The 26,154-nt window shown below is 40.8% G+C and overlaps 1 protein-coding gene across 4 annotated transcripts in view; it reads right to left on the bottom strand.

Annotated features, from left to right (window-relative positions):
- Positions 1-25,949, bottom strand: part of SLC7A11 (solute carrier family 7 member 11) — a 65,399-nt gene extending 39,450 nt beyond the window's left edge. Inside the window, exons 1-7 of one of the 4 annotated variants that reach the window (XM_050320513.1) lie at positions 25,767-25,949; positions 21,846-22,071; positions 19,084-19,210; positions 15,084-15,199; positions 7,055-7,180; positions 4,883-4,982; positions 1,581-1,625 (exon numbers count right to left, since the gene is read on the bottom strand). In XM_050320513.1, the coding sequence (XP_050176470.1) occupies positions 1,581-1,625; positions 4,883-4,982; positions 7,055-7,180; positions 15,084-15,199; positions 19,084-19,210; positions 21,846-22,071; positions 25,767-25,787 (761 nt within the window). In that variant the 5' untranslated portion in view covers positions 25,788-25,949. Of the gene's footprint in view, positions 1-1,580; positions 1,626-4,882; positions 4,983-7,054; positions 7,181-15,083; positions 15,200-19,083; positions 19,211-21,845; positions 22,937-25,766 lie in introns of those variants that run through there. The other 3 variants (XM_050320515.1, XM_050320514.1, XM_050320511.1) reach the window with 3 other exon arrangements.
- Between the last annotated feature and the right edge of the window lie 205 nt (positions 25,950-26,154).

The raw sequence follows: 26,154 nt of genomic DNA, 5'->3' as shown, positions 1-26,154 counted from the left end.
AACAAGTTTTCAAAATTTTAAAAAAAAAAAGTTTGGTTTTTTTTAATCTTAAATGTCTTCTTATCCTGATTTTATAAAGCACACAGCTCCTTGATTATTAAACTCAGATTTGCTACTTGGTCATCCATCTTGCATTCCTGTCCGTACCAGGTCTGGAAAGATTTAGCCAGCTGCTCTCACTGAGACAAATGACTTAGAATCACAGAATCATTTAGGTTTGAAAATATCTCTAAGACAGTAGAGTTCAACCATTAACCCAGCACTGCTGAGTCTGTGTCCACTGTTCAACCACGTCCCTAAGTGCCACCTCTACACATCTTTTAAACACATCCAGGGTTGTGGACTCACATTTCACTAAAGCACAACTCCTAAAAACATGTTTTGTCAGAACTGAAGACTAACACTGAAAAACCCATTGGCACCTGTAGCTATCTGTACTAATGATTAGTCATAAATACTAATGCTCTATTTTCTACCTGCATTTGTCTGGTTTCAGCTTCCAGTCATACATACAGTCCTCAGTCTACATATCCTGATCATAATAAAGAACCTGCTAACACCTAAGACACCTCAAAGACACTGAAACAATGGAAATCTGCCAGTTTTTCTGCCATCCTCATGTTTTGTCATCAATTTCCTTGTAATGAAACAGCACCAAGTTTGGTTCAGACTTTGAAGAAACAAACAAAGAACCTTCTGCATGCTCCCAGTCAATGGCTGTTTGGGGTTTTCTTTCTCTACATGTCTCAGATTCATATTATCTGAGTGTACAGTACTGGGGGTGCTTCTAAACAATAAGTTATTTGGTACCCAGCCAGCTGTCTTATTTTAAAAACCTAAGAAAATTATATTTAGCCATTAATTTTTGATCAAGTAAATTGTTCATTTCCTTAAGGAAAACAAATTTATTTGACAAGGCATATTTTCTGTAATTTTTAGAAAAGGTTAATAGATTTTTTTTATTACTGTTCCCATGTACCAAAACATATCTACCAAAATAGTTGGGATAAATCAAAATTCTACCCAACAGGACAACTTTTCTTTCAACATTTTACAGACAGGTGCTGTGAGATTATTCATCTTTAGTTTGATGCAGGCTCCAACCCATATCCTCTGTTCGATTTAATTGGATCGGATGCTGTGCTACGTGTATTCAAGATCCTGCATCTCTGAGACATCTAAAACAAGTACAACTAAGTATTTGATTAATATTTAAACATAGCAAAACTGACAAATACTGCAGCAGATAAGTTTCTTGGGCAAGATTTCTGTGACAGGATACCAGTAACTTCCACTGAAAGAAGCCACTGATAGTTAGTTGTATCCTGAGGGGGAGAACCGGAGCCCTGGAGATCTACTTAGTTTGCTGCTTTCTTCGCACATGAAAGCAGAATACATAAGGAGGTCACAACAGACCAAAATCACTAAATCTTCAAGCAGTTGCAATTCAAATAGATACCAGATCTGCTGGAAAGCAAGCAGCTTGACCAGCATGCAGAATTTCTGAAGATCACTACTTTTGTAACATTTTAAATTTTATGACTGTTTTTCAAAAGTCAAGCAAAACATTAGGTACATACTTTTCAGGGTTTTCCACTTCTTCAGTAACAAAATTGAGGTAAAACCTAGAAAAGAATTATAAGACATATTATAAGGACTTGGTACATTTTTATTCTATATTTCTTTCACAAAGAATCAAGAAGATGCTTTTAGTTAAGCACAGCTATTAATCACAGCAGACTGTGCAGAGCCATGTTTGGATTAAGGAGAATGTGAGATTTAACCTTCCTTCATCCCCACAGTCAGGAAGGGAATTTTCAGAAAAGACAGCAAAGCAGAAAAAAAAGACAAAAGCAATGTAAAGTCAGTGTGGAACTAAATTATTTGCTTTCCCGTGACATATTAGACAGATTATTGTTTACCCTAATTCCATACACACACACATACACACATATGCACCCCGAAGCCTCATATTTCATTTGTGGTTGTAGCCTTTTACAATTTCAAGTTACATTGGAAAAAAGTCTCATCAGAGTACTCAGTAAGGACTTCTTAACAATAAAAATAAACAAAACCATGGAAGACACCCTTCTAAAACAAGAACTTTGACACTAGTTTGTTGTATAGAATCACAAACCCAGGCTGCTAACCCTTCATGCTCTTGCACAACCTCCAGCACAGGTTGCACTCCAGCTGTATTCCCTCAGCATTCAAATGACAGCTCTGTATGGAAAATCATAGGAACTACTCACTGGGCACAGCCCTGCATACACAGCAAACATAAGCCTCAAGGTCACTGAACCCTCTGTTCTGCATTTATTAGCACTAGGTCCGTGCATCGCTGGATCACAGTTGTGCCTGGCTTGGAGACAGGCACCAAGTCAGATCCTGGCTAATTAAACAGGGCAGTCAATACAGTGCTTATGCTGGCTTTCTGCTCTTGTACAGAAAGACAAATGATATCTGAGCCAACAGTGCTACAGTGAATAAACAAATGGTAACTGATCTGGCAGAAAGCTTTGCTCCATCACAAGTCTTGGAGCAGATCTGAGCGCTGGCTGATTTTGTGACTGTACATGAACTTCTGTAAAGCCAGAGTTGCCATCTTATACAACAACCTCAGTACTTGTTTTTAAACTTTCTAGTGCACAAAGCACAAAAGAAGAGGTTGGGATACTTGAAAAGAGAGATGGCTTCTGACAAGTAAGATGTTCAACTGCTTCTTTCTGGTCTTTGTCCTGCTTCTAGACAGAAGTGACTTTGATCAGCAACTGTAGTGAAAGGACAAGGAGAAACGGGTTCAAACTGAAAGAAGGGAAATTTAGAATAGAAATATGGAAGAACATCTTTACAGTGAAGGTGGTGAGGCACTGGAACAGGTTGCCCAAAGAAGTTGTGGATGCCCCATCCTCGGCAATGTTCAAGGCCAGATTGGATGGGGCTTTGAGCAGCCTGGTCTAGTGGAAAGGGTCCCTGCCCATGGCAAAGGGGTGAGACTAGATGATCTTTAAGGTCCCTTCCAAACCAAACCATTCTGTGATTTTATGATTCTATGACAGCCCAGCACCAGTCCCTTTACTTTCACTTGTCCTTTTTCACCCAGCATTTTATATACCCAACAGTCTACACTTGCTCTTGGCAGGATGAACCAACAAATAGAAGAGATGCTGCCTTTGTTTTCTTCTTCAAAGCTGTATCATTAAAAGTTAACAGTCTTGTAGGTTATGCATAAAATTCTGCCTGCATCCTGGGACACGCCACCAACACTTGCAACACTCCTTCACATTCAGCTTATTGTATTGATTTAGCCCCATGAAACTGATAGTGCAAGGGTATTGACACTCCACTTAATGGTCTGCTCCTCTGTGCTCCAAGGCAATCAATTTGAGCTGGTGACAAAGACAAATAGGCAGTTGGGAAGAACCACTAGCCAAATTAGGTCTTTTTCCTGCTAATTTCTTTTAGAAGTGGCAAATAAGGACCTTGAAATGAAAGTCAGAAGGTGTAAAGCTAAAAAAAAAAAAAAAGATTATTTTTATTGTAGGGGTTTGGAACATTATGTGGAAAATGGAAAGAAATGGGAAAGAAACATCAAAAATACTATTATTATGTTGCAACATTTTACAGCAATTGAACTCTGAATAATATTAAAGAGCTTTTAAAGTTGCTTTCATACAAAAACATGTAGTTAGGTTAATATTTTAAACGTGAGAAACCATCACATGTATAGATATGAGAGGACATAGGCAGTTATAGGGGAGAGAGGGAAGAAAGTAGAGATTGTCCACATAATAAGTTCCTTTTCTTTGAGGCTTCAAAATGACAGGCTCTTTTCTTACATATCTATCCGAGATAAAGGCTTTGGACTCTCTTGGGTTTCCTCCCCTCCTGCTATTTAATATAAAAGTTCTGTTCATACTTCAGTGTGCATGTTTATAATCCTCCTGGAACCAGGGAGTTACAGAGGGGCAGAGAACTTCAATTCTCGGCCCATTGTCCCTCCGAATTAAATAAATAAACCCCTTATCTCTCAGCCCTCTCCTTTTGTGTGAGGTAAAGAACTTGGCTGCCTGTGAGGCTATGGAAAGCAAAGGGAAGGCCTGCAGACAAAGCTATCTCAACATAAGCCCACTCTGTGCATTGTAGTCTCCTTTTTCCCCCCACACTGCTGCTGTAAAAGCCCTTTGGCACTGCACAATGTGGAGCCCTCACAAGCATGAATAAATGGTAAAGGCAGATTCGAAGAGCAGCAGCACCTTTCAAACCAGCTGCTGTGTGCTTTGCTGGGGAAAGAGAGAAATAACTTGAAAGTTCTGAACAGGATACCTGAAGGCAGATTCTCATGCCTTTGTTCACAGTCAATCTCACTTGACTTCTGTGGAAGCCAGTTGCGCTTCTTGTCAAGTGAGGTCCAATTCTCTCAGAGCAAGAAGCATAAGAATCTAGTTTTTTACCCTGTTTTTTGGTCCACACTGATCTTATCATAGTTTGCTTCTTATTCTTCAAATACTGCTTTTACCTAGCAAAGCTAAGGGCCACACAACTAATAGAATCATAGATTTGGTTTTCATGTAATTACTGACTTGTTCAACAAAAATTACAGCTTTGTTATTTCTTTTATCCTTCTATCAAAATACTTAATGAAAATTTAATTTCGTGGTCTCATTTTTCTAGTGTTCAGTGCATTTTTATCCAAAGGAGAAGAAAAATCTTTCCTTTGTAGAGCTGCTTGCACAATAATCACTGAGCACATATAACAGTGGTGAGAATTACACTTACAAATACGTAGAATGTGCTACTCACTTCATATAAATAAATTTTTTTCTTAGACCACATTAGTATTTGTTTTCAGGACAAATACTTATAAGTTTCATCCACTTACCAGCCTGAATAGGCATACATTCCTGAATAAAAAGCAAGTGGTAGTCCCAAAACACTGGCATCGTTCCCCGCAAAGGCATTTTTAAAGTGCTGTGTTTCTCCTGCAACATCAACAAAAAGAATATTGAAAAATAAGCTCTTTGGTCACCTACTACATTCAAACAAATAAATATATCACACCATGGAACATTTAATTGCCCTACAGTTCACTGACTTCAAGTTCTGCCCTTGACCTTAATTTCTGACCCAACCCTTGAAGTCATAATCTGACAGCAATTGTAGAAGGCTTTGTGCTGTCCATAGCCATGTAATAGCAGAATTTGACCTATTAGTTTTGTTTCAAAGCATTCTGAGTTTGATGACATTCACTACTCTGTCATTTCCAGCAACGACTTACATCAACATGAGAGAGCAAAACAAGCTCTGTAGTTTTTGATGTGGAAAATTTCACTCGTTCAGCATTTTAATCAGAAGTAACTTTACTGGCATTTCATTCAGAAGCAACATTTATAAGATAAATTAACCCAAAATATTAAACATTTCTACCACTGAAAAATGAAGTTAGTTACTCTCTATCACAATAATTAATATTGTACTAATATTTCACCACATAAGAATTACCTATATATATATATAAAATGCAAATATGTAAGACTACTGCTATGCTCTTATTCATTTGTAAGTTGTTCTATGGTTTGTAAGACATCCCAACAATATCTCAAATTTCCTCTGTAGCAGTGACTCTCCACAGATATGGAGCAGAATTCATTCAGACCAGCAGTGGGTCAAATTCTCTACCCTTTTCCTCTGTTTTTACTGAGCTCCCAGTCAAAATTTCCCATTGAAACAGAGGCTTTTTGGTTAAGGGAAAAGCTGTGACCACAGAAGGGTCCCACTGGGGAATAAGGGACCCTATCTGTGCTACTTCAGGGCAGTAACCCCAAACAAACCTGGGCCTGACCTGCTCCAAAGGAAAACTGGTGTGGATGGGAATGGAAAGAAATTTTGCCCATTTCATGTGTAATGTGCAGTGGGAAATGGTGTTGCAACTGCCAGAGAGAAAGTGGAAAACAAGAAAACAAAAACAGTGAACCAGCAGAATGCCACACAGGAAAACCTTTATTTCAGAGTCTTTATTAACCACAGCTGCCTGTCCCTGAGAATTCGAGCTCACTGCACAGACCAACGCTGTGCTGTTCACTAGGATGGGAGGGTTTGTGAGTCATCAGAGAAGAGCATCCCCAGGGACAGAGCCAACAACTGTGATAGTTTTTGTTAGATAAAATCTGCCACCAGTTCATTAAAGAGTGCTCCCTATTCTGCCCCTCTGCACTGAATGGCTGCTTGTGCTGTGTACTTGTAAGGAGAGTGAGCTGGGGTTTGTCACCATCTCTCACCAACTGCTGAGAGGGCTGTAATGGAAAAGTCTCTGCAGGTAGCTGAGCATCTGTCAGTGAAAAGAGTGCCTTTATTAGGGCATGTAGTGACGGGAAAAGGGGGAATGGCTTTAAACTGTAAAAGGGCAGGTTTAAGTTAGATATTAGGAAGAAATTCTTCTCTGTGAGGGTCATGAGGCACTGGAACAGCTTGTCCAGAGAAGCAGTGGGTGTCCTGGAAGTGTTCAAGGCGAGGCTGGATGGGGCTTTAAGAAACCTGGTGTAGCAGAAGGTATCTCTGCCCATGGAAGGAGGAGATAAAACTAGATGGTCTCTAATGTCCCTTCCAACCCAAATGGAAGGTGTGGCTATGACTGTGTGATTCTGTGAAATCAGAGCCCTTCTCCCACCACATACCCTGTACCATGACTAGGGACTAGCACAGTTAAAGGAGACATTCTGCTTGGACTAGGCATGTATGTCCATCTGTCATTAAAACCCATCCTGCTCCTTTCACAAAGTTCATGCCAAAGGCAAATTACAGAGAAGCACAGTCCACTTGCTCATTTGAGAGTGAATCTGATTGAAACAGACTCATTGGCATGCTGAAGGAAGCACCAGTTCATCCCAGTGTAGTTCCACTTCTAATCAATTACATGACAGAGCCTCAGTTAAGCAAGCACAGACTAATTAAGAGACTTTGCTGCTACAAGCATTATTTGGCAAAGGCAGGTGGGGAAAGACTGGGGAGGGTAAAGATAAAAGCTCTTTAAAAGCATTTACTTTTCATTTCATACCTTTAATTAGCTGGATAACTCCAGGGACTATAATTATCAGAATTGCTACAAGCTTGCAAAAGGTAAGGAACATCTGAATGCGGGCACTCCAGCTGACACTTGTGCTATTCAGGACCATCACCAGCGCTGTGAGGGGAAAAAGAAAAGTCAGAAAGAAATAATTGTCACAAAACTCTTTGCCAGCAGAGAGGTCACACACCCAGTAGATCCTAATGCATTAAAGGAAATACACCCCAATAACCTTCTCCAGCTGTCATCCTCCTACTTCTCCCATTCCGCTTCACGGTGCCACACGAAAGGCCTGAGCTGAGCCCCTCTGCCTGACCCACTGCGTGGCCCATCCCTTTGTCCCTTCTCTGCCTGGCTCCCTCCACACCAAATTACAGCTTCATTGACTCAGAACTGTCAACTTCTGGTAGACAATGGGCTGGCAGGACCCTGCCTTGGATGAAAGAAATTAATTGCCCAACCCTTGTCACTCCAGATTTCTTTGTCTGTGCTGGTTTGAGTAGACATTTGCATTTTTCACAAAATGGTAGTAATTAATAACCATATTAAATTTTATCAGCCTTTTTTAGACCCTGCATAAATTTGTTACTTGCTACCTTATTTACTCCTGCTCTTCTTTTCCACACTTTCTCCTCCCTTTTTTGCTGTACCACCAGAGATGCAGGAGGGCCAGAGTGCAGAAGATGTACCCATAATTGTCGGGAATTGATGAAGAAATGAGAAAGGTAGTAGGTCTTATCATTTGAGGGCCAATTATTCTAGTTTATTTAAACAGTTACCCTGACAAAACAGAATCAACAAAGTTTCCCTAAAGAATGTAAAATGTGAGCCATTTCACTAGATAAAAAGCCCCCTTCTCCTTCTGCTTCAGGGAAAGGGAAATGTAGTCAAGCCTGTTCACTCATCTTCTCTTTCTTGCCATCATATGGAGCTAATGAAGTAGCTCCTCATCTCAATCCTCCCCCACTTCAAGCTCTCTCAAGAGCACAAGTTTGTCATCAGCCATATCACACATCTCAGGATGCATAAAAGCACAAGCTGCTACTTTGTACTAGCTAGCATTGTAGACCTGGCACAGTACAGGCTTTCTGGAAGCAAACCCCACTGATTTATCCCAAGTATTTTATACAGTTTCTGTTCACTGGCAAAGCTAAAAATATAGAATAAAAAAAAATCTTCTCAGTTTAAAGTAGTTTTGGTTCAATGGGAAAGGGAGAAAATTCCAAGTAATCTAGATACCAGTGTGGGTTTTTTGACATTTTTAATAAAATAAAACTTCCAGGAAAGGAAAAAAATATTTTTCTGGAATTATATTTGGGAAAGAGAGAGTCCCACTCTCAAACAAAGAATTTACAACCCAACATGAACTCACAACATCATTTAGCATGATATTTTCCACAAAACAAAGATCTTAAAGATCAAAACCTTTAATCAGTTCTGTATCTCACCATATTTCAGAGCTGAGGTGTTGTTTCCTAAGTCACAGAGAAATCACTCAAATTTCTGCAAATTATCACTAGAGATCCCAATACTTTTTTTTTTTCTTTTTTCTTCCGTGTATACCTACACCTGGCAGGCAACAGAAGATCTGAGGGGCCTGATTCATTACTCTATTGTTCTAATAGTACACTAACATATCCTGACTAATTTAAATGCTGAAAGATCCCTTTAGATTGCTGCTGAATAGTAGTGTTCTTTGAGGTTCCTCCTCTTTTCCTGGGGCTTGACTACCAGCAAGACTAACAACTGTAATTCAAGCAAAATATATTTAAAATATTCATTTGATCAATAGTCAAGTACTGGCTAATTTTAATTTTCCTAGAAGACTCAGGATATTATATTCTTCTTGCCCAGAAGGAGAAGTCCAGGCATGGACCAGACACAAAAAAATGTCAAGGAGGAGTTTATTGTGTAAGAGTATCTGCAATTTGATATCCAGCTTACTCGGAGTTCAAGCTGACTGCAGCAATCAGTCTGTTACCTTACACAGGTCAGAGTAGGTAACATGAGCATCCAGCCCTCAGAGAGACCTCCTCCAGGCTTTCTAATGCATTGGTTTCACCTTCCTGAAACACATGAAAACGTCACTGGATGGTGAACCAGCAGGAACAGTAATGTCAACTCACAGGGAAACTGATAACCTTCCTTGATGGCCAGCCATGCACAGATCACAAACACCAAATCTGTGTAAGAGCTACACAGGCTTGAAAGAAAAAGAACCTTGTGAGCAGTCTGTGTTAAAACCTCTTCCATCCCCAACCACATGTTCAAGTCAGTCAAACATTTCATCTGAGGCTTTCTAATAAGATAGTGCAAGCAAAAGGGACACTGCAAGGACCTTCATTAACTGGGAAACTGAAGAGATGCTACATCTGCAGTCAGTCCTGTGCACGTGCTGTTAGTTTGCACAGAAACATAGAATGGTTTGGTTTGGAAGGGACCTTAAAGATCACATAGTTCCAAGCCTTGTGCCATGGGCAAGGGCACCTTTCACTAGACCGGGCTGCTCAGAGCTCCATCCAACCTGGCCCTGAACACTTCCATGGATGAGTCAGCCACAACTTCTCTGGGCAACCTGTGCCAGTATATTACTACTCTCATCATAAAAATTTCTTCCTAATATCTAACCTAAACCTGCCCCTTTTCAGTCTGAAAACCATTTCCCTTTGTCCTATCACTAAAAGTCCCTTGATGCAAATGTCCTTTGATGGTCCTCCACAGGAGTAAGTCCCTTGCAGAGTTGGAGGACTGCACCAGTATTACTCCAGGTTGCAGGGCTGAGACTTAAGTGAGTAGAATATCTGAGATCAGTTTTATATTTTTTTGGAATTTCATCTTATTGTACCTATTATGGTATAAGAATTTACAGTCTTCTATAAAAATATAGTATATAGACACAATTTCATTGTATACTATTAATAATAATTTTAGTATTCTATAATATAATATTTAGTCTTAAGGTTCTATCTGCATAACAGCTGTCTAGAAATGTGGGGCTTACACTGCTATCATATACCAACACCAGACTAGCTGTGTTAGCAACTGAGTAGTGAAAGGCAACAGGGAAACAGAGTCACGAAGAAAGCAGCTAAAGCAGGAAAAGAATATGACAACTGTGCTAGGACTCATATATAGTCCCATTATATCTTGGGACTATGACCATCATTCAACATCTCTCATCTATGAACAAAGCCTGATGGAGATATTTAAAGAAACTGGTTGTAGACGCTTTGATACAGGATCACAGCAAAGATCAGAAGGAAGAAGCAGTTTCCCAGGAAAAGGGCAGTGAAAGGAGGACTCAGGTCTAACTTTGCTAACTAGAAGTCAGGCATCTAGTGTGGCTGCACCCTCAGTGAAGAAAGAGTTAGCTCCAGAGGATGAATATCAATACCTCTTTGAGATGCCTATCCCAGATAAGATGAGATGCCTTCAGGAAATGTCTCTTTCCCTCTTTCTCCACCAACTGTATGAGGAGCATAAAAAATTACCTTAAAATAAGCAACTAGCTAAAAACCAGATGGATGAAAACCAAGGGGAGTATGGAAAGAGAACAAAATGGGGTTCATGAACAATCAAACAAAATGGTAACACCAATCATGTTGCTTTTCACAATCTCTTTCCCTCCCACAGCCACAGCGGTAGACAGATAAAATCTGATGGGAGAAGCAGCAGTAAGCATTACATCCTGGCCTACTTTTCAAGAATATATGAACCATTACCTCAGCAGGAGACCAAGAAAACTGCCCTGCCTTAACTTGTCAGACTTTGAGGGTCAAGGCATTTTTAAAACGCAAATAATACCTTCAATTTGCAGATCCTAATGCAGCAATTAAAGGTCACAGGAGGCACAAAAGCACCTATCAGAGCAGCTTTTGCTATCTCTGCAAGCCAAGAGATGTTTTAACTTAAACTGCTTGTCTGAAAATTTTCAGCAGTAGAGAGTGGCATCTGTAACATCTGCCATGATGGGGTAAAAAAAAAGGCAACTAACTATAGACTCACATACTTGCCTATAAAGTTTGGGGGCTGGACCATTTGCCAGTAAGTGCTGAAAGATCTGTATAGGTGGCCTCAGTTTTCAAGCATAACTTTACCACCAACAGCCAAAGATAGGGATATTTGAGTTCCTTGGCAGACCCCCCAAAAAAAAATTAAAAAGTGGGAAATTACACATTATTGCTACAGAAAATGCCTAAAATACACATAAATGAGTGTAAAAACATGTGTGAGTTGGCAACCAGCTTTCATTCTCATTTCATTTTAATAGCTGAAACCTCTTTATCTACTTTCTGATACAGAGGAGTGGAAAGACTGGAACAGGCTCAGTTAACATTGTGTTTCTAGTCAAGTTACATATCAACAGAAGAGTTTAATACCTTTCACAGTACAATTGTCCCTTCCTGCTATCATTATATTTAAGTTTAGCATTAAGAAAAGAATTCAAAGATACAAATAAAGCAACATATGAATACAGGGCATTTTTGCACTGCCACAATGCTTTGTAATGATAGGCACGGTGATAGGATGTTTCTTCATTGGAAGAAACAATAAATATGTAGAAGTCTACCAGTTTTCACTGAAAGAGAAAAATTAATTTTAAACTCTTTCTCCGAAAAAGACTATCTTTTTAGGACAGCATCAGAACAAAGGTGGACAACATCCCTTTTGCTTTGTGTCCTGGGGCTGTTTTGTCCTACTTGAGCAAAACTGGGCAGTTAGAAGGGCTGGTCTCCTGTTTGCATTTTCTTCAGTTGTCCTTCCCTGTGCTGGGGCACATCCAGCTTCTCTGGTCATTTATTTTCATAAAAATTGTAGTAATTAGATATCCTGTCTCTGAAAGTGTTCAAGGTCAGGTTGGATGCTTTTTGCACAATCCGGTCCAGTGGAAGGTGTCCCTGCCTGTGACAAGGTGATCTTTAATGACCCTTACAACCTAAACCATTCTATGACTCTGATAGTCTATGAAATGCATGATGTAATAAAAGTCTTAGAGATGTCTTCTCTTCTTTCAGGTACAGTTAAAATTGACTGAATTTAGAAAATGTTTCTGTCGGACCGACAGACTGTGATATGCATATCCAGTATTTGTCTAAGTTTTCCTCCTCATGAAGACTCGCTTAAGAAGCATGAAGTGAATTTAAGTGATTTCTAAGTTTGAAAAGAACAGGCAGGTTTTGCTTTAGAGGTCCAAAAAGCTGTGACTTTAAAAAATTGTAATAATGACAACTAGAAATGAAAGCAGCATACTGTAGAACAGAAAATTTGCCTCTACAGATTGTTCGAGATTGCTCTGAACAGGTATGGTTTTCAGGGGTGTTCTGTGCCCAGCATATGCTTTTTGCTATAAATAATAAAGTAAGAATAAGGAATTTTTTAAAGGTCATCATTTCCAGTAGTTCCATTTTAACTCTCATCTGATCTACATGTTACCTGCATCACCATTCCTTTTTCACTGGAGAGGCACAGAGGGGGAATAGTGGGGAGGAGAATGGGCTGTAGCCCCACTACAAGAAATACTTTTTCACAGCTGGTAGAGGAGCAATAGTATTTGCCACTCCCCAGCACAATCCTGCCACATCCACCTCAGGCAACCTTTTAATAATAGGCTTATGATGCATAAAAGGAGGTTTAGGTGGAGGGGGGGAGAAGGAAAGAGAAAAGCTGTCTTGTGATAAAATAGAAAAAACTGGGCTGCAATAATATGTGAGCCTTTAAAAACTCCCACACTGCAGATTTTAAGACCAGTTTATACAAATAGCTGTAAGAAATTGTTTAGATAGCACTGATTGTGTTTGGGATCAGGGGATCACCTCAAGATTTTTCAAAATCTCTCCATGCCCTTTCCAGTATAATGAGAAATGACAAACTAAAACATTAGAACAAAGTCTCACCCAAGGACAGAATTTAATGGTGCTTCCCACTGCCTTTTCCCCATACAATAAAGACAGATACACAAGGACTGCTCATCAGACAAGGAGAGAGGAGGGACCAGGCACGGATAAGAGTACAAAAGGCATGTCATTTCACTTTCTGATTAACTTAAAATTTGCAGTGGAAGCAAACACTACTTTTGGCACCATTAAATTGGATTATGAGATCTTCAGGGCTCCAAAGTGTCTATTCAGCTCACCACCTTAATCTTACCTATCACTCTGCCTACATGCACAATACCAAACATTCATAACAATTACCACAACAGCTGATTCTTACCATACAAGGATAGCAGTCAGACACTGAGATTAAGCGTAGCAGAAGTTCTAAAACTACTGCAAATGAAACTCCACTGTAGAGAATACTGCAAAGGACAAAGATAAAACCTCAGTCTATCATGTCACCGTTTTCCTTAGCTTTGTCCCACTCACCATTACAAGCTTTCTACAAGAATCCCTTCTTTCAGTAAAGTGCCAGCTCAACTTACCTGTACTGTACAGACCTACTCTGTACAGGAGTAGTCTGCTATGACCCCCTCTCTCCCTTTAGGCTGTAATTATTTCAGCCTAACTCCACCTCCCCTGCAGTGCTACTTTTTTGTTTAATTATTTTGTCAAGTCCTGGCTTATCACACAGATTTTCACTTAAATTCAAAGCAATAAAAACATATTTCAAACTGTTCACCTATTGTGCTTGAATCACACGCACTTAACAAAATGCTTTGATGGAGTCCTCACTTAACATTCCTTCTGTCTCATTGACCTTGACTATTACTGAACATCTGTTTCACCTTTATCTTGCACTGAAATGTTTTAGACAGATGTAGCTCCAAAAGTCAGTGACCTCAAAATTCAAGACCTTAATTCAATTATTCCTATGAAACCTATAGTTTGTGCATAATTAAGCTAGAAAGAAATGCAGTCACATACTGATTTTTTAATACTCCCAGCAGAAGGGAAAACTTATCAAGAGAGCTCCTACAAAAAGCCACAGTAACCTGGAGACTGGAAATTTCAATGTCAATTGAACTCCTTACCCCAAAGAAAGAAAAAGTCATCTGAACCTATTATTGTGCAAAACTGAAAGGGTCTCCTGTGGGCCTTTGATCATTTTGCATGTCTTAATTCTTTTTTCCAGTCCTTTTGTTTCTGTTATGTGCACTGAGCAAATTGAAAGGAACAATCTGTTACTAATTACTCAGGTCTACTCTGCACTCCCCTCCCAGCACAGCTGAATGCCAATATGTGCCCACAAGAAGCATCCTCACCAGTGACCAGGCAGAACTGGAAACAAGCCTCTAAAGCTACAGGTGCAGGCTCCAGAGTCCCATTCCCATTCACCCTTTGCGCCTTCCCATTTCATGCCCCCTCCACACCATCCCAGGTACACTGTAAAGTTCTTGCACTCAGGGTAGCCTCCCTCTTCGCACTGCAAATATTAGCTTTCTGTCACCTAAGTAGGTCCCTTTTACACTAACTGCAAAATTAGCAAGAGCAGGACAACTTGCTGGTAACAACCCTGCTCCAAGCTGTATGTTCTGTTCCCACAGCTGGGTTGCTGCCTCCTGAATCACAGGTGCCTCAACAAGGATTAGTGCCATGGCAGAAAGAGTGGGACTAGGGAAGATGATCTCATGTCGCCTGTCTGCACTCAAGAGAACTACATTTCTTCATGGCATCATACTTGGCACTCAATTTCCTCCTAAAACAGAGGTACAGCAAAGCACTTAAACGCAGGTAATCATTCTTCCATATCTCTGGCACCAGCTCACCATCTTTTAGGGACTGAAATTGCTTCCACAAAAGTAATGAGACTTCAGCCATTAATTCCAGTGGCAACAGAATCAACCTTGGCAATAGATCTTCCCTGCCATTAATAAAGTCTGCTGTTCTTCCTACTAATGCGTTTGTTCACAAACACACCTACCCAGGCAAAATGTCATGTGGATGCCCTTGGCATTGGATGCCCAGTCATTAGTGATTCACATCAAACAACTACCTGTTCAGCGAGTGATTAGTCTTTTTTTTTTTTTTTTTAATTTCTGTAATCTTTACCCTTTCCTGAAACCTAAAATTTTGATACTTACTGATGCCAACAGCTGTAATAAGTTTAATCGCAAGTTCTGGGATTTCACACTGCATAAAGAAAGGTTCCAAAATGTAACGTCCAAATGCCAACGATATCACTGCTGTGGCAGCAGGGCTAGAGTAAAAACAACAAAGTCACAAAATTAATCCGCAATAGTACATTGATGTTATGTGGGATCATGCTGTAACTTCACTATCACGTAAGCCTGTTGGTAACTATGCTGACATGGTTTCTGGATGCAGCATTGCCCAGTGGTTCTGATCTTGACAGCAACAACTTTTACCACTCCTTACATCCACGTTGCAAAGCAGCCATAATCAGAAAGCAAAAGTATCAATAGAAATCTTCATTCACTCGCATGAAGTGAACATAGCCAGAATTGACTTACATGGGCAAAACCCTGAATAAAAGTCAGTTTGAATTTTAGTGGCCAAGTATATCTCACCCCTCAGAGACACAGGGAAATTAGTTTCAATCAAGCCAAGAATTCTGGTTTACTGAAATAAGTACCAAAAACCTACCCAAGTCTGTTATTAAATTCTGAGAAAATGCAAAACAATTAATTAAAATTGGATTTCCTAAAATGCAAACAGAATTTGTTCCTTTTATTGACTAACAACTTCCTAGCACTGCAAGTGAGAGCAAAAACCCATAGAGCACAGAAAGCACTTACCATAAAATCAAGAAATGTGAAGAAAGGCAAACAGTTGTTGCATTTACAAATTCAAAATGCTCATAATATTCATACAGCCTTTCTCTTTGAGACAAGCTAATTGTTTGCCAGAAGCCTTAGCACTGACACACATTAATAGCAAATTAGCCTTGAATCAGACACGGTCTCCATATTATATTTCCAGTGATCTATTCACGTTCCATTTGGGAGGACACTTTCACCCTTCTTAGGACAGCTAGTGGTATCTGTGCTTTATCACACACCTCACAGACTGTAAGGACAATAGGGTATATGATTCTGTCTCAAAGGATTTCTGAGTTAAACCAGAGTCCATGCAAATTTCTTGTGAAAAGATATACAGCATTTAATAAAATAAAACCTCACTTCACAGAACTTTGATAAAAATGCTATGGAGGAGGGTAAAAATTCTGCAGAGAAGTTGTTATTCTCCATTGAACAACAAAGGAATTTTCCACAAGGGAATTTCACCCTGGAAACAAAACCCACTTTCTTCGTGTTATGACTCAACCCAGAAGTCACACACAGTGCTGGACCAAGCTGCAGAGCAGCAAAGGGCGGAAGTATCTTTCTCAGAAAGTCTCTGCACGGACAAGCAAGGGCTGCTGCACGTGCATCTCCCATGCACAAGGATGTTCCTCTCACTGGCCAGCAAATGGCTTTGCAAATTTTGCCTGGATTTTTACAGACATTTACAGACTTTACCTCAGTGCAATATTTCTAACTCACATAAGAAAATCACCAGGCTTCCAGTTTTTAAATACTGCAGCCTGCCAAAAGTAGCTTGAAGTGCCCTAGATGCGATGAAAGATCAGATCTTTGGAGATGTCGCAGACTTTTTTCCTCAGTCTCAGCTTCTTTTCCCAGAACTTGGATTTCCCCCTCCCACTTTAAAGAAAAGCCTTTTTAAAGAAGCAGTCACTGCTATCTGCACCACTCTGTTTCTAAAATCATAGCTCCTAAATTACAGCTCTAATAAATAGCTCTGTCTCTGGCATTCTCATGTCTGGGAGGAGATGTTTCTGGCAGTGCAGTCAATCAGTGGATGTGGAAGTTCAAAGAACGGAGCAGTGTTCAAAACTTGTGCAGATGGGGTGTTTAGGGACACAGCCTAGGGTGGATTCAGTGGTGCTGAGTTAATGGTTGGACTCAATGATCTTAGAGGTCTTTTTCAACTTCAATGATTCTGTGCTTTTCCTTCTGACTACAATCCTACAGGCAGGCTGGCAGCCCTCAACAGCTCTGTGTTCAGGAGCAGATGGAAAGCACATGAGCAGCTTTCACTAAGGGTGAAGGACACAAAAAGCCATCAGGTGAGGAGCAGGTCAGCGCCCCAACCTATACCACAGGTGAGTCAGGCACCTGGCAGCGCACTTCCACCCAGCCTGCATTTAATAACCACCACAGACTACAGATAGTGCAGTCACACAGTCTTCTCTTGTTTGAAAATTAGTTGTTTGGGGTTTTTTTAAAGGTATGTATATTTATAAAATACTCCCAACCTGACTTTTCGGGAGAAAAAAGTTCCCACTTGCACTGGATGAGGAGCAGCGCAGTGCAAGGCATAACTAAACAGTAGGTGATGCTGGTACAGTTTAATCAGCATACAGGCAGAGTTTCACTACTCTGCAAAGTAGTGTCTGCAGAGATACATGTAGGAAGTGTTTATTTTGGTTGCAACTGCTCCACCAGCCTGTGAGTGTGATAATCCTGCAATCCTTCAGAGGGAAAAACAGCTTAGCTGAGAAGTGTCTGTGCAACTTCATCTGCCGAAAACAAACACAGACACATATTTGGTCTCAATTTCTTTGATAGCAGCAGCCAATTAGTTTCCTGATGCAGGAGTCAGATATAAAACTCTACACAGAGGTTCAGCAGCGCTGCTCTGATCATCACAAGTTATAACATGTACACCTTGCTGCCTCTCCAGGTGATTAAAGAGTCCACTGATGTTCGTTCCCATGCAAGATGATTATTTTCTGGGTGTGGGGCAGATCACGATGACTAAGAGCATTTTCATGACATTCCTGGGACACTGTCATATGTAAAAAAATAATTATTTTGTGAGGAGAGGAATTTATGAAGCCTAGTTTCTTGTGGGTATTTCTGCCTAGGTTAATAAGGTCCCTCTGCTTAACAAGGTGCAGGTTAAGAGGGATATTTGTAACACTGCTCTCTTTTGTTGATTCTGTGACATGAAATAGTATAGCTGTTCACTGCACTGTGAAAACATAGGTCTCATTCCTCTGCCTGATTTTCATTTTTGGCAAAAAGTTAATACAGTTGAGACATCTGCCCTTTCATCACGTTTGATGGAAATTACGCAGTTAATTCAAAGGTTATGTGTGGGTGGGGAGGATGTGAGGGACCATCTGACATACAAAATTATTTCCTCCGGAAACAACATAAGGATTTATGTATTCATAATGACTCAGCACTGTCAGCACTTTTAAACTCAATAGTCTATGTTAGAACTTGTCAATGTTATGTAAACATAGTTGTGATCTGAAATGAGGCTTGTGCTTTCATGACTAATCTGCTGATTGCGGAAGAGAGGGGAAAGGAGTGCTAACCAGCCTGAGGTGGGGATGGAGCATTCCCAAAGTCATTATGCATAAGTGAGTTGCTCTGTTCTACATGTATCAAGGTCTCCAACCTCAGCAATACTGTAAAAATAAAAGGAAAAATTCAAAGGGCCACATGTGAGTTTGATATAAAGATCCATTTGCACTATGGAAGTTTATTTGATATGATCTGGCATCTTTCTGTTGTAGTTCATTTATACAATGTCAAGGGCTGCATATCAAAGGCTTACACACCAAAACAGTACTTTGGCCATTTTAGATATGTGAAGACTTAATGTTGCTTTATTTGGTCAGCTAGTGCTTTTCATAGTAAGAGTTAAGTTCTCTAACACCCCACAAAAGCAAAAAATGGGGACCCAGGCTTACATATAAAGCACGCATGGTGCTCCTAACTCTGAACACTCCTGGGCAATAGCTTCAGCAGGAGTTATTCCTCTATCCACAGAAAACAGCAACTGCTCTAAAAGCTACTGCTAAGACTGAGAAAATGTAAAGGTGACTTCCCTCTTCCACTATACTATATGTAGGCATGGGTATTATTAGTGGCATTAATGGATACAGTAAAGAACTGTAAAAGATGCTAAATGGATACCAAAAGAACACAGTTAATTGATCAAGATATATTTTATTTGTTTTGCCCGTCTTATATTGGACATTTTTCTTTATGACTGAAAAGCATATTGCCATCAGAAGAGAAACAAAAAAACTCACATTACACTTACCGAATAATGAGTAGTTCAACCCAGACTCTCACAAAAGCAGGTAATGGACCAAAGGCCTCCAGGATATAGGTGTAGTGACCACCAGATTTCTTAATGCATGTTCCTAGTTCAGCATAGCAGAGGGCACCTGTGAGAATTAAACTGCGGTATCACGGGAGGCATCCAGAAATACCTTTCAAAACATTTATAGGCTAAACAACAGAGCTGCCGTGGTATCGTACCTACTTTTTATATATATTTTTTTTTCCAATCAATTTTGTAAGTTTTAATTCATTCAGCTAGACATGCAGTTAACTAAACTGTACATATATACAGTTACATTTATTTGTAAAGCCACTGGACAAGCTGTTTACTATCAACGAGTGTTGTTACTCATCTTCATCTTGTGAAGAGGGACAACAAAGCAGGGTGTCACACCAGCTACCCTACTTCCCAGACAGTCAAACTGCACCACTAAGTGAAAGTTTTCTGACACATTTGCTTGTTGTCAAAGTCTGCTCAGCTCCTTTCAGTCTTAGAGATGCCTGACTCAACCTCTGAAGAAAATCCTGAAGGACTTTATTACCTCTCCTCAGCCATGGGCAAAAGCAACCAACTGGCAAAAAGTCGGAAGCAGGAACTGCAAATTAAGAATTTTCCTCAAGAGCACTCCTTATATATTATATACAAAATTCAGGAGATGGCTTAGCCCTGGCTTTTCAACACTGGTGGAGTGTTTTTGTGTGCTCCAAATGCAGTGAAAGCTCAGGACACACCATGCAGTCACCAAGCCAGGGGATTCTCAGCTCCATGGGTGGGATGCATCAATACCACAGGTGACAAACACAGGTAGCCCTTTTAGAAGAGTCTGAGAAGCCAGATGAAAACAGTAGATAAGGTTTGTAAGCACTGCACAACATAGAGTTAAGCTCAGCAACATATACAAACTCATTTCAGCTCTGTTCCTTGCATGCTTTTATGCCACAACACTTTTAGATACAAACTAGAGTTGTCAAAGCCACATCACGTGTACAAGCCCAATAAAGCTGAACCACATTGTGACAAATTCCATCCCAGTTCATTTGCTTTGTTTGGGGCTATGCAAAAACATGGCAGCTTTTATCTATTCTCCAGTTTACCTGAAAGTGTACTTAAAGGAATCCCTACAACCACATTGAAAAAAGCTATTGCTGGGTTTTCTTTTGCCACCCTCCTCTGCGGAAGTTCATGAATGAAATTTAATTTTTTCAATACCTGTTACACACACAGCCTCAGCAAGACCTTAAGTGACCTTAATGTGTGATTTAACTATAATTCAGTCATGCAGGAATTAAAAACAATCATGGAGAAAACAAAAAGAAAAAGACAGCAAAAAACCCAGTTGTAACAGATCCACACAGAGAAGGAGAAAGTATCTTTTGTTGGACCAAATTACAGTTCTTCATATCTAGAGGTCTGGAAAATGAGCTACAAATTCTGTCTGATAAAAGAGATTTTCTTTTCTTCTTCTTTATTTTTTTTTTTTTTTTTTGCACAGACTTTACTTCACAGCCAGAAAATCACTATTACTACAGTTACAGCCAAAAATGCAGTGCTTAAGCAAACTCTGTGTTGACTAAATCAAAAGACCAAGGTCTTCTGACAGGTTTCAGATTGATTCTGAGGTTTTTCTTGGTAAGAGAATTTTGATTACAGGCAGGACTTCCATGTTTGTACAACAGATTATGCTGCACATTAAAACAACACGTTTAACATCTGACCCAAATGGCTCCTAACTCACTCAGACTGTCTATTTGGCCTGGGTGGGCTCAGCCTGTAAACTGCCTGTGTTTCCCTAAAACTCAGAGCCAACTTACACAAGGTGGCATTTGCCTGTTCCACCTATTAAGCAGGCACATGTTAGTCCTTATTTGTCCTCTTTACCTCCTGTCAGTAAACAAGTCATTTCTGTTTTAAATAAAGCCAATATTCATGTTAGTTCTTCAGCTTCTTTGAGATTAACTCATTAAATAGGTCAATGAACCGTCTGTTCCACAGAGGCCAGGGTGGGGTTTTCCACTCTGAATGGGGGTTTTGTGTACTGAACAACTAAACTGGACTTCTTCAGAATTTAACACTCTTCAAGAATACAGAGAATTAGTAAAAACTCTCACAATAAGCAGGCCAGCAATAAAACTCCCATGACAAATTCACTTCCATCACACTGTTTTTGGTAGCCCAATCGTTGAAAGCAACATCGTGAGGGAGGAATGAAGTAAAACAGTGGGGAGAGGGGTTGTTAGTGTTATTGTTTTGCTCCCTTTCATGTCAATACAGCTGGGAATTATTCCTCTCAGACCTTGCTCTAGCCTCTAGGGAACTAAGTCGACCTGTCTAAACATTTCAGTGGTGTTCAAGCCACATGACCTGTATCTCCAGATGTCAGGGGCCTTACAAGCAAATCGTAAACTACCTCTTACAAGTAGGACAGGACAAAAATATTATACATACAGCACATTCTAGGGAATAAAATGGACATTTGCTTTTCCTGTTCCTTTAGAGACCCAAAAGAAACAATAATTTACTTCCAACTTTCACCAGCCAGGTACTAGGGGTGAGGTGGGCAGGGGTTGCAGATCTTTGCACCCTTCACAAAACCCATTCCGCAGCACAAACCTCCTGTAGCTCCATTGGCCCTCAAGTTCTGCTCTGTGGCTTGCTATCCAATAGTGAAATCAGACAAATAATCATGATAATCCACCGGCCGCCCCTCCGGACCAATTAGAAACTTTTCAGGGACTTACCAAAAAGTGAAAGGATACCGCATGCTGTCCAGACAGTCAAGGACATGCCCACGCTGCCTGTGTTCTTCAGGATGCCTTTGGGAGAGATGAAGATGCCAGCTCCAATGATAGTGCCAATTATGATGGATATCCCCCTCAAAAGCGTCACTTTCTTCTTCAGCACAACTTTTCCCTCCAGGGCTGGCTGTCCACTGTCCAGAGAGGACAACCTGCCATTAGCTTGCCCCTGTAAGTAGCTTCCATTAGAGACCGTGGGCACAGCAGCTTTCCTAGGCATGCTACAGTGCCACCAGCACACTGACGGCAAGCACAGGCAGAAAAGTTTTCAGCAGGAACTCAAGGCTTTTTTTTTTTTTTTCCCCCCTTTCTGTGCAGCCAACTACTCTGTCTCTTCCTCTCTCCTCTCTTATCTTTCCAGCTGCTCCTACACACAGGTAACAAGCTCCTAAAGAGTATGTGAGCCCTTCCTGCGATCTGAGCCTGGCTCAGGAGTACCTGCGCTTTCACACTGCGAGCTGGTACTGCCCTATCATTGGAAACCAGCTCAGCTTCCGTGTGGACTTGTATTTAAGCTGTTGTCATACCAAGTTACTCCAGCTGAATGATGATGCAAATTCTCCAGGTTTGCATCAGCCATTTGAGAAAACTCTGGCATTACTCAGCATTTCACTTTTTTTTTTTCCCCTTTTTTTTTTCCTCCTTAAACCATAAGGGCATGTTGCACAACTGACCTGAGGGTGGTGGGAAGAACAAAGGACTCGCAAGCAGACCGAGCCAAACCTAGCCAATCAAGCTAAGCACATCACCCTCGACACCCCGAGACACACTCCCAATTTTTTTTTTTAAAGCAACTCACAGCCAGAAACAAAAGCCTGCTTAAACACAAAGCTCGTCAGAGCGCAAGGGGAAAAGAAATCAAACAGGATACGTCATCGCTGGGTCTAATCCAATTTCATTCTCGAAAAACTCTTAACAAAAAAGTTAGTTTGCAGGGGCTAAACTTCTTGGTCATCCTTGATCAGTCTCTCCTCACGTTTATGTTACTGCTTTGGGAATCTGTGTAGGGACCAGGACCCACCAAAGGATACATACAGCCCCCGTGTTACCCCGAGTTGCTTAGCAACACCCCCCAGTCAGCCTAATGAACTGCCAGGGGTTACTTCCACAGAACAGTGATTTTCATATGCGCAGCTTGTTTCCAGGATGTCGGTAAGCAACACCACTTCTCCTTAAAAAAAGACTGTTAAAGTTTACAGCCGACTGGAGTGTGGGATCCGGCAGGAGGAGGGCAACACCCTAGAGCACAGGATCTCCAGCAGCTCAGGAATCAGCATGGGATTTTTTTGTTATCGCAGAGCTTCCCTGAGCCCATAAACAAGTAATCAGATGCATACGTACATTTCTTTCAAGACCTGATCATTCAAATTCAAACCTGAGCAATTAAACTGTTAAAAAGAGGTGCATTTCCGTAAAAGAAAGCAAAGATCTACAGCCTTCAAACACTTGTGACCTAATCAAGGGACAGCCTGTGCAATATATGTCAAAGGGGAAAGATCCTTCGTGGCATAGCTATTGCAGCTGCTCATGGCTTCAGATTAGATCAGTGAAGTGAGAAATTATTGCTGCAGTTACTGCTCTTACAGGTATTTCTTAATTAGTACCTAGGTTTGAGGGGGGAAAATAAGCTAAGTTAAACCATTTTATCATTCAAAAAGCAGGCACTGAGCTCAGAGCACAACTGTGCTTTCAAATTCATGTGAGAAAGAGGAAATCCAGGACTATCAACATGCTGCAGCTGTAAAACTTCAGTGTTTTTAAAGCCTCGTATTTTCAGTTATAACTCACCTGTAATAGTTGGCACTGAGATAAAAGAAGGCATTAAAAAAAAAAAAAAAAGCTTATCTGGTTTAAATGCACACAGGTAAAAAGTAAAGTGGCTGTAGATTTTGACTGCATAGCAGTCAAGTAGTGCTTGCCTATTTTCTGAACATATCTACTTCTCCCTCATCTACTGATGTGCTCAGCAGCTGATCCCTCATTTCCTTGTACAGCCCACACTCTTGCTGTCACTGCTCTGAGTGCCCAACCTTTTTGGGAAGTGACTGTCCCTCTGGTATGTGCCATAGGTGACTGCACAGACCAACTGCAGGCAGGATCTTCTCTGGCCACCCCACAGCCAATTTTCGAGGAAGTAGTTACATGCAAAGCCAGGACCAGGTGGCATGCTAAGGCAAGCTGTTTTCCCCTGATGCACATTCCACACACTGCCCCCAATGAGATTAGGCAACTACATCAAATCAAACCAGCAAAAAGCATTAACTACAGACATGGACCGGGCTGACGACCTCTAATTTTCAAAGGCTCTTTAATGAAGAAACACATGACATCTTCAAACATCTAATACTTTAAGGTAATCATTTCTAACTAGTGTTTATCCTTTATTTACACAGGAAGATGGTTCCAAGATCAAACTAAAAGCTCAGTAACCAGACAATCCTGAGGTAGCTCCCAGCAATCCAGTTGTCTGCAAGAGCCATCCAGTACAAGTACTGGGCAGTATAAGGGCTTTCAAGTATCATTTGATCACTAGCCAGAAAAATACATGTTAGCCCTTTGGACATATCAATTAACACTCTCCCACGCAGCAAAAAGGGTGTCTGCTCCTTGTGTGGTATCAGGATGGCATGCATGCAAAGCTTAGGACCACATGAAATTCCCAGAGAAATTTATAAGGTGGGACCTGAGGAAGGCTGGATGCAGAAGACTCTTTTTCCTAACTACTAGTAGCTCACTAGTCGACCTTGCTATTTGTAGCCTTCCCCACGAGTACTGTTGTGCACACTGCTTCTCAATGCTGTCCACTAAAAATAAGAAAAATAGGAGCAGTTTTTCTCCTTTGAGTTCCAGTTTTACTTCCAATTATCGGTTCCACCCAGGGTAGAGAATGTTTATTTCGTGCTGGGGGATTATTTGTTATATTCTGGAAATTTCATGAGAATTTTCCATCACCTGAGCCCAGTCCTGAGGAGGGCATGAAGCTGGAAGAGGCTCATAACTGTCTGCTGCCCCCATTACACAGTATACTCACAAAAGTCTCTTCTGATTATTTGTACCCCACCATCAGTTTTATTTGAATTATTCATCACAGAGTAAGAACTACTATGCAAACACAACAGACAAGGCTCAGTGTCTTTTCAGAGAGCTCTTCTGAAAATGCAGGGCTTAACCTGTCCAACACCCAGAATAGCCCCATTCTTCCATAAGAACTCACTCTAAAGACAGGAAAAGGTATAAGGTGCCATTTTCTCTAGACTGAAATTACTTGAAGCAATGTGTCTGAAAATGATTCTCTGAAAATAAACCTTCAGCCTCTAATAGCAGCTGGCATCCTGCACAGCCTTTTATTGTTTCTCTCCGTTTGTTTTTTTTTCCCCCCAATTCATACAAGTCCTCCTACAGCTATACCCAGCAAAGAGCTAAACCACCAGCAGAAAGGTTCATCTCCCCAGGCTGGTTGCCTGCCGCCGTAGGTGGGCTGTGGTGAACAACACACCTGTCACGGTGTGAACAACCTGTCAGCTGCACCTCGCTACTCAATGCTTGGGCATCACATGGAATAATGGTACTACAGTGTTTCACAGACCCAGCGGTCCTGACACAGGGTCACCCCCATTTACCACACTAGTAGAGCTTGTGCCAACACCTGGACACAGCTCTATCCTTCAAAAGAAGCTATGATTTTGATGTCTCCCCCGGGAAACGCAAAGAACACACACACACACACACACACACACAGCATTCCCCTTTATGGTAAAGCTACAAGAAATGCAGCAAAGGGAAGGACCTAAAATTCAAGCCTGAACTTGAGTTCCCACTTCTCAAGCCCACAAAAACTGTAATTTCTCGGTGCAGAGAGCATACCTTGACAATCCTTCCAGGCATTTGTATATCAGCTTATTGCATCCAACAAATCCAAGGAGTCACAAGTCAAGCCTCCAGGCCACACACTGCCACGCTGACTGGAGACACGGGAATAAGAGGAAGTACAGCAAGACTGAAGAGGCAAGGAAAGCCCCAAACTCTTTTATGTGGGTGGTGTGGCATGAAAAATGTTGTTTAGAAAACTGATCTGAGTCTTCTCTGTATAATGCCGAGTTGTTTGTGAGCCTCGGAAAGCAACCCTGTAGGAAGGCGGCAGTCTGGTTTCAAATGTCAAAGGATGGCAAAAAATCTAAAAGTATTTGTTTCATGTAGATAATCTAGCATCAAAAAGTTTTGACTGGAGATTTTTGCTCCCTCTGTAGTGTTC

The sequence above is a fragment of the Myiozetetes cayanensis genome, unplaced genomic scaffold, assembly GCF_022539395.1.
Source record: "Myiozetetes cayanensis isolate MyiCay16 unplaced genomic scaffold, myiCay2020 scf24, whole genome shotgun sequence".
In the NCBI taxonomy this organism is placed as follows: domain Eukaryota; kingdom Metazoa; phylum Chordata; class Aves; order Passeriformes; family Tyrannidae; genus Myiozetetes; species Myiozetetes cayanensis.
Note: the sequence above shows the minus strand (reverse complement) of the source record. Positions and strands in the feature narration are given on the sequence as shown.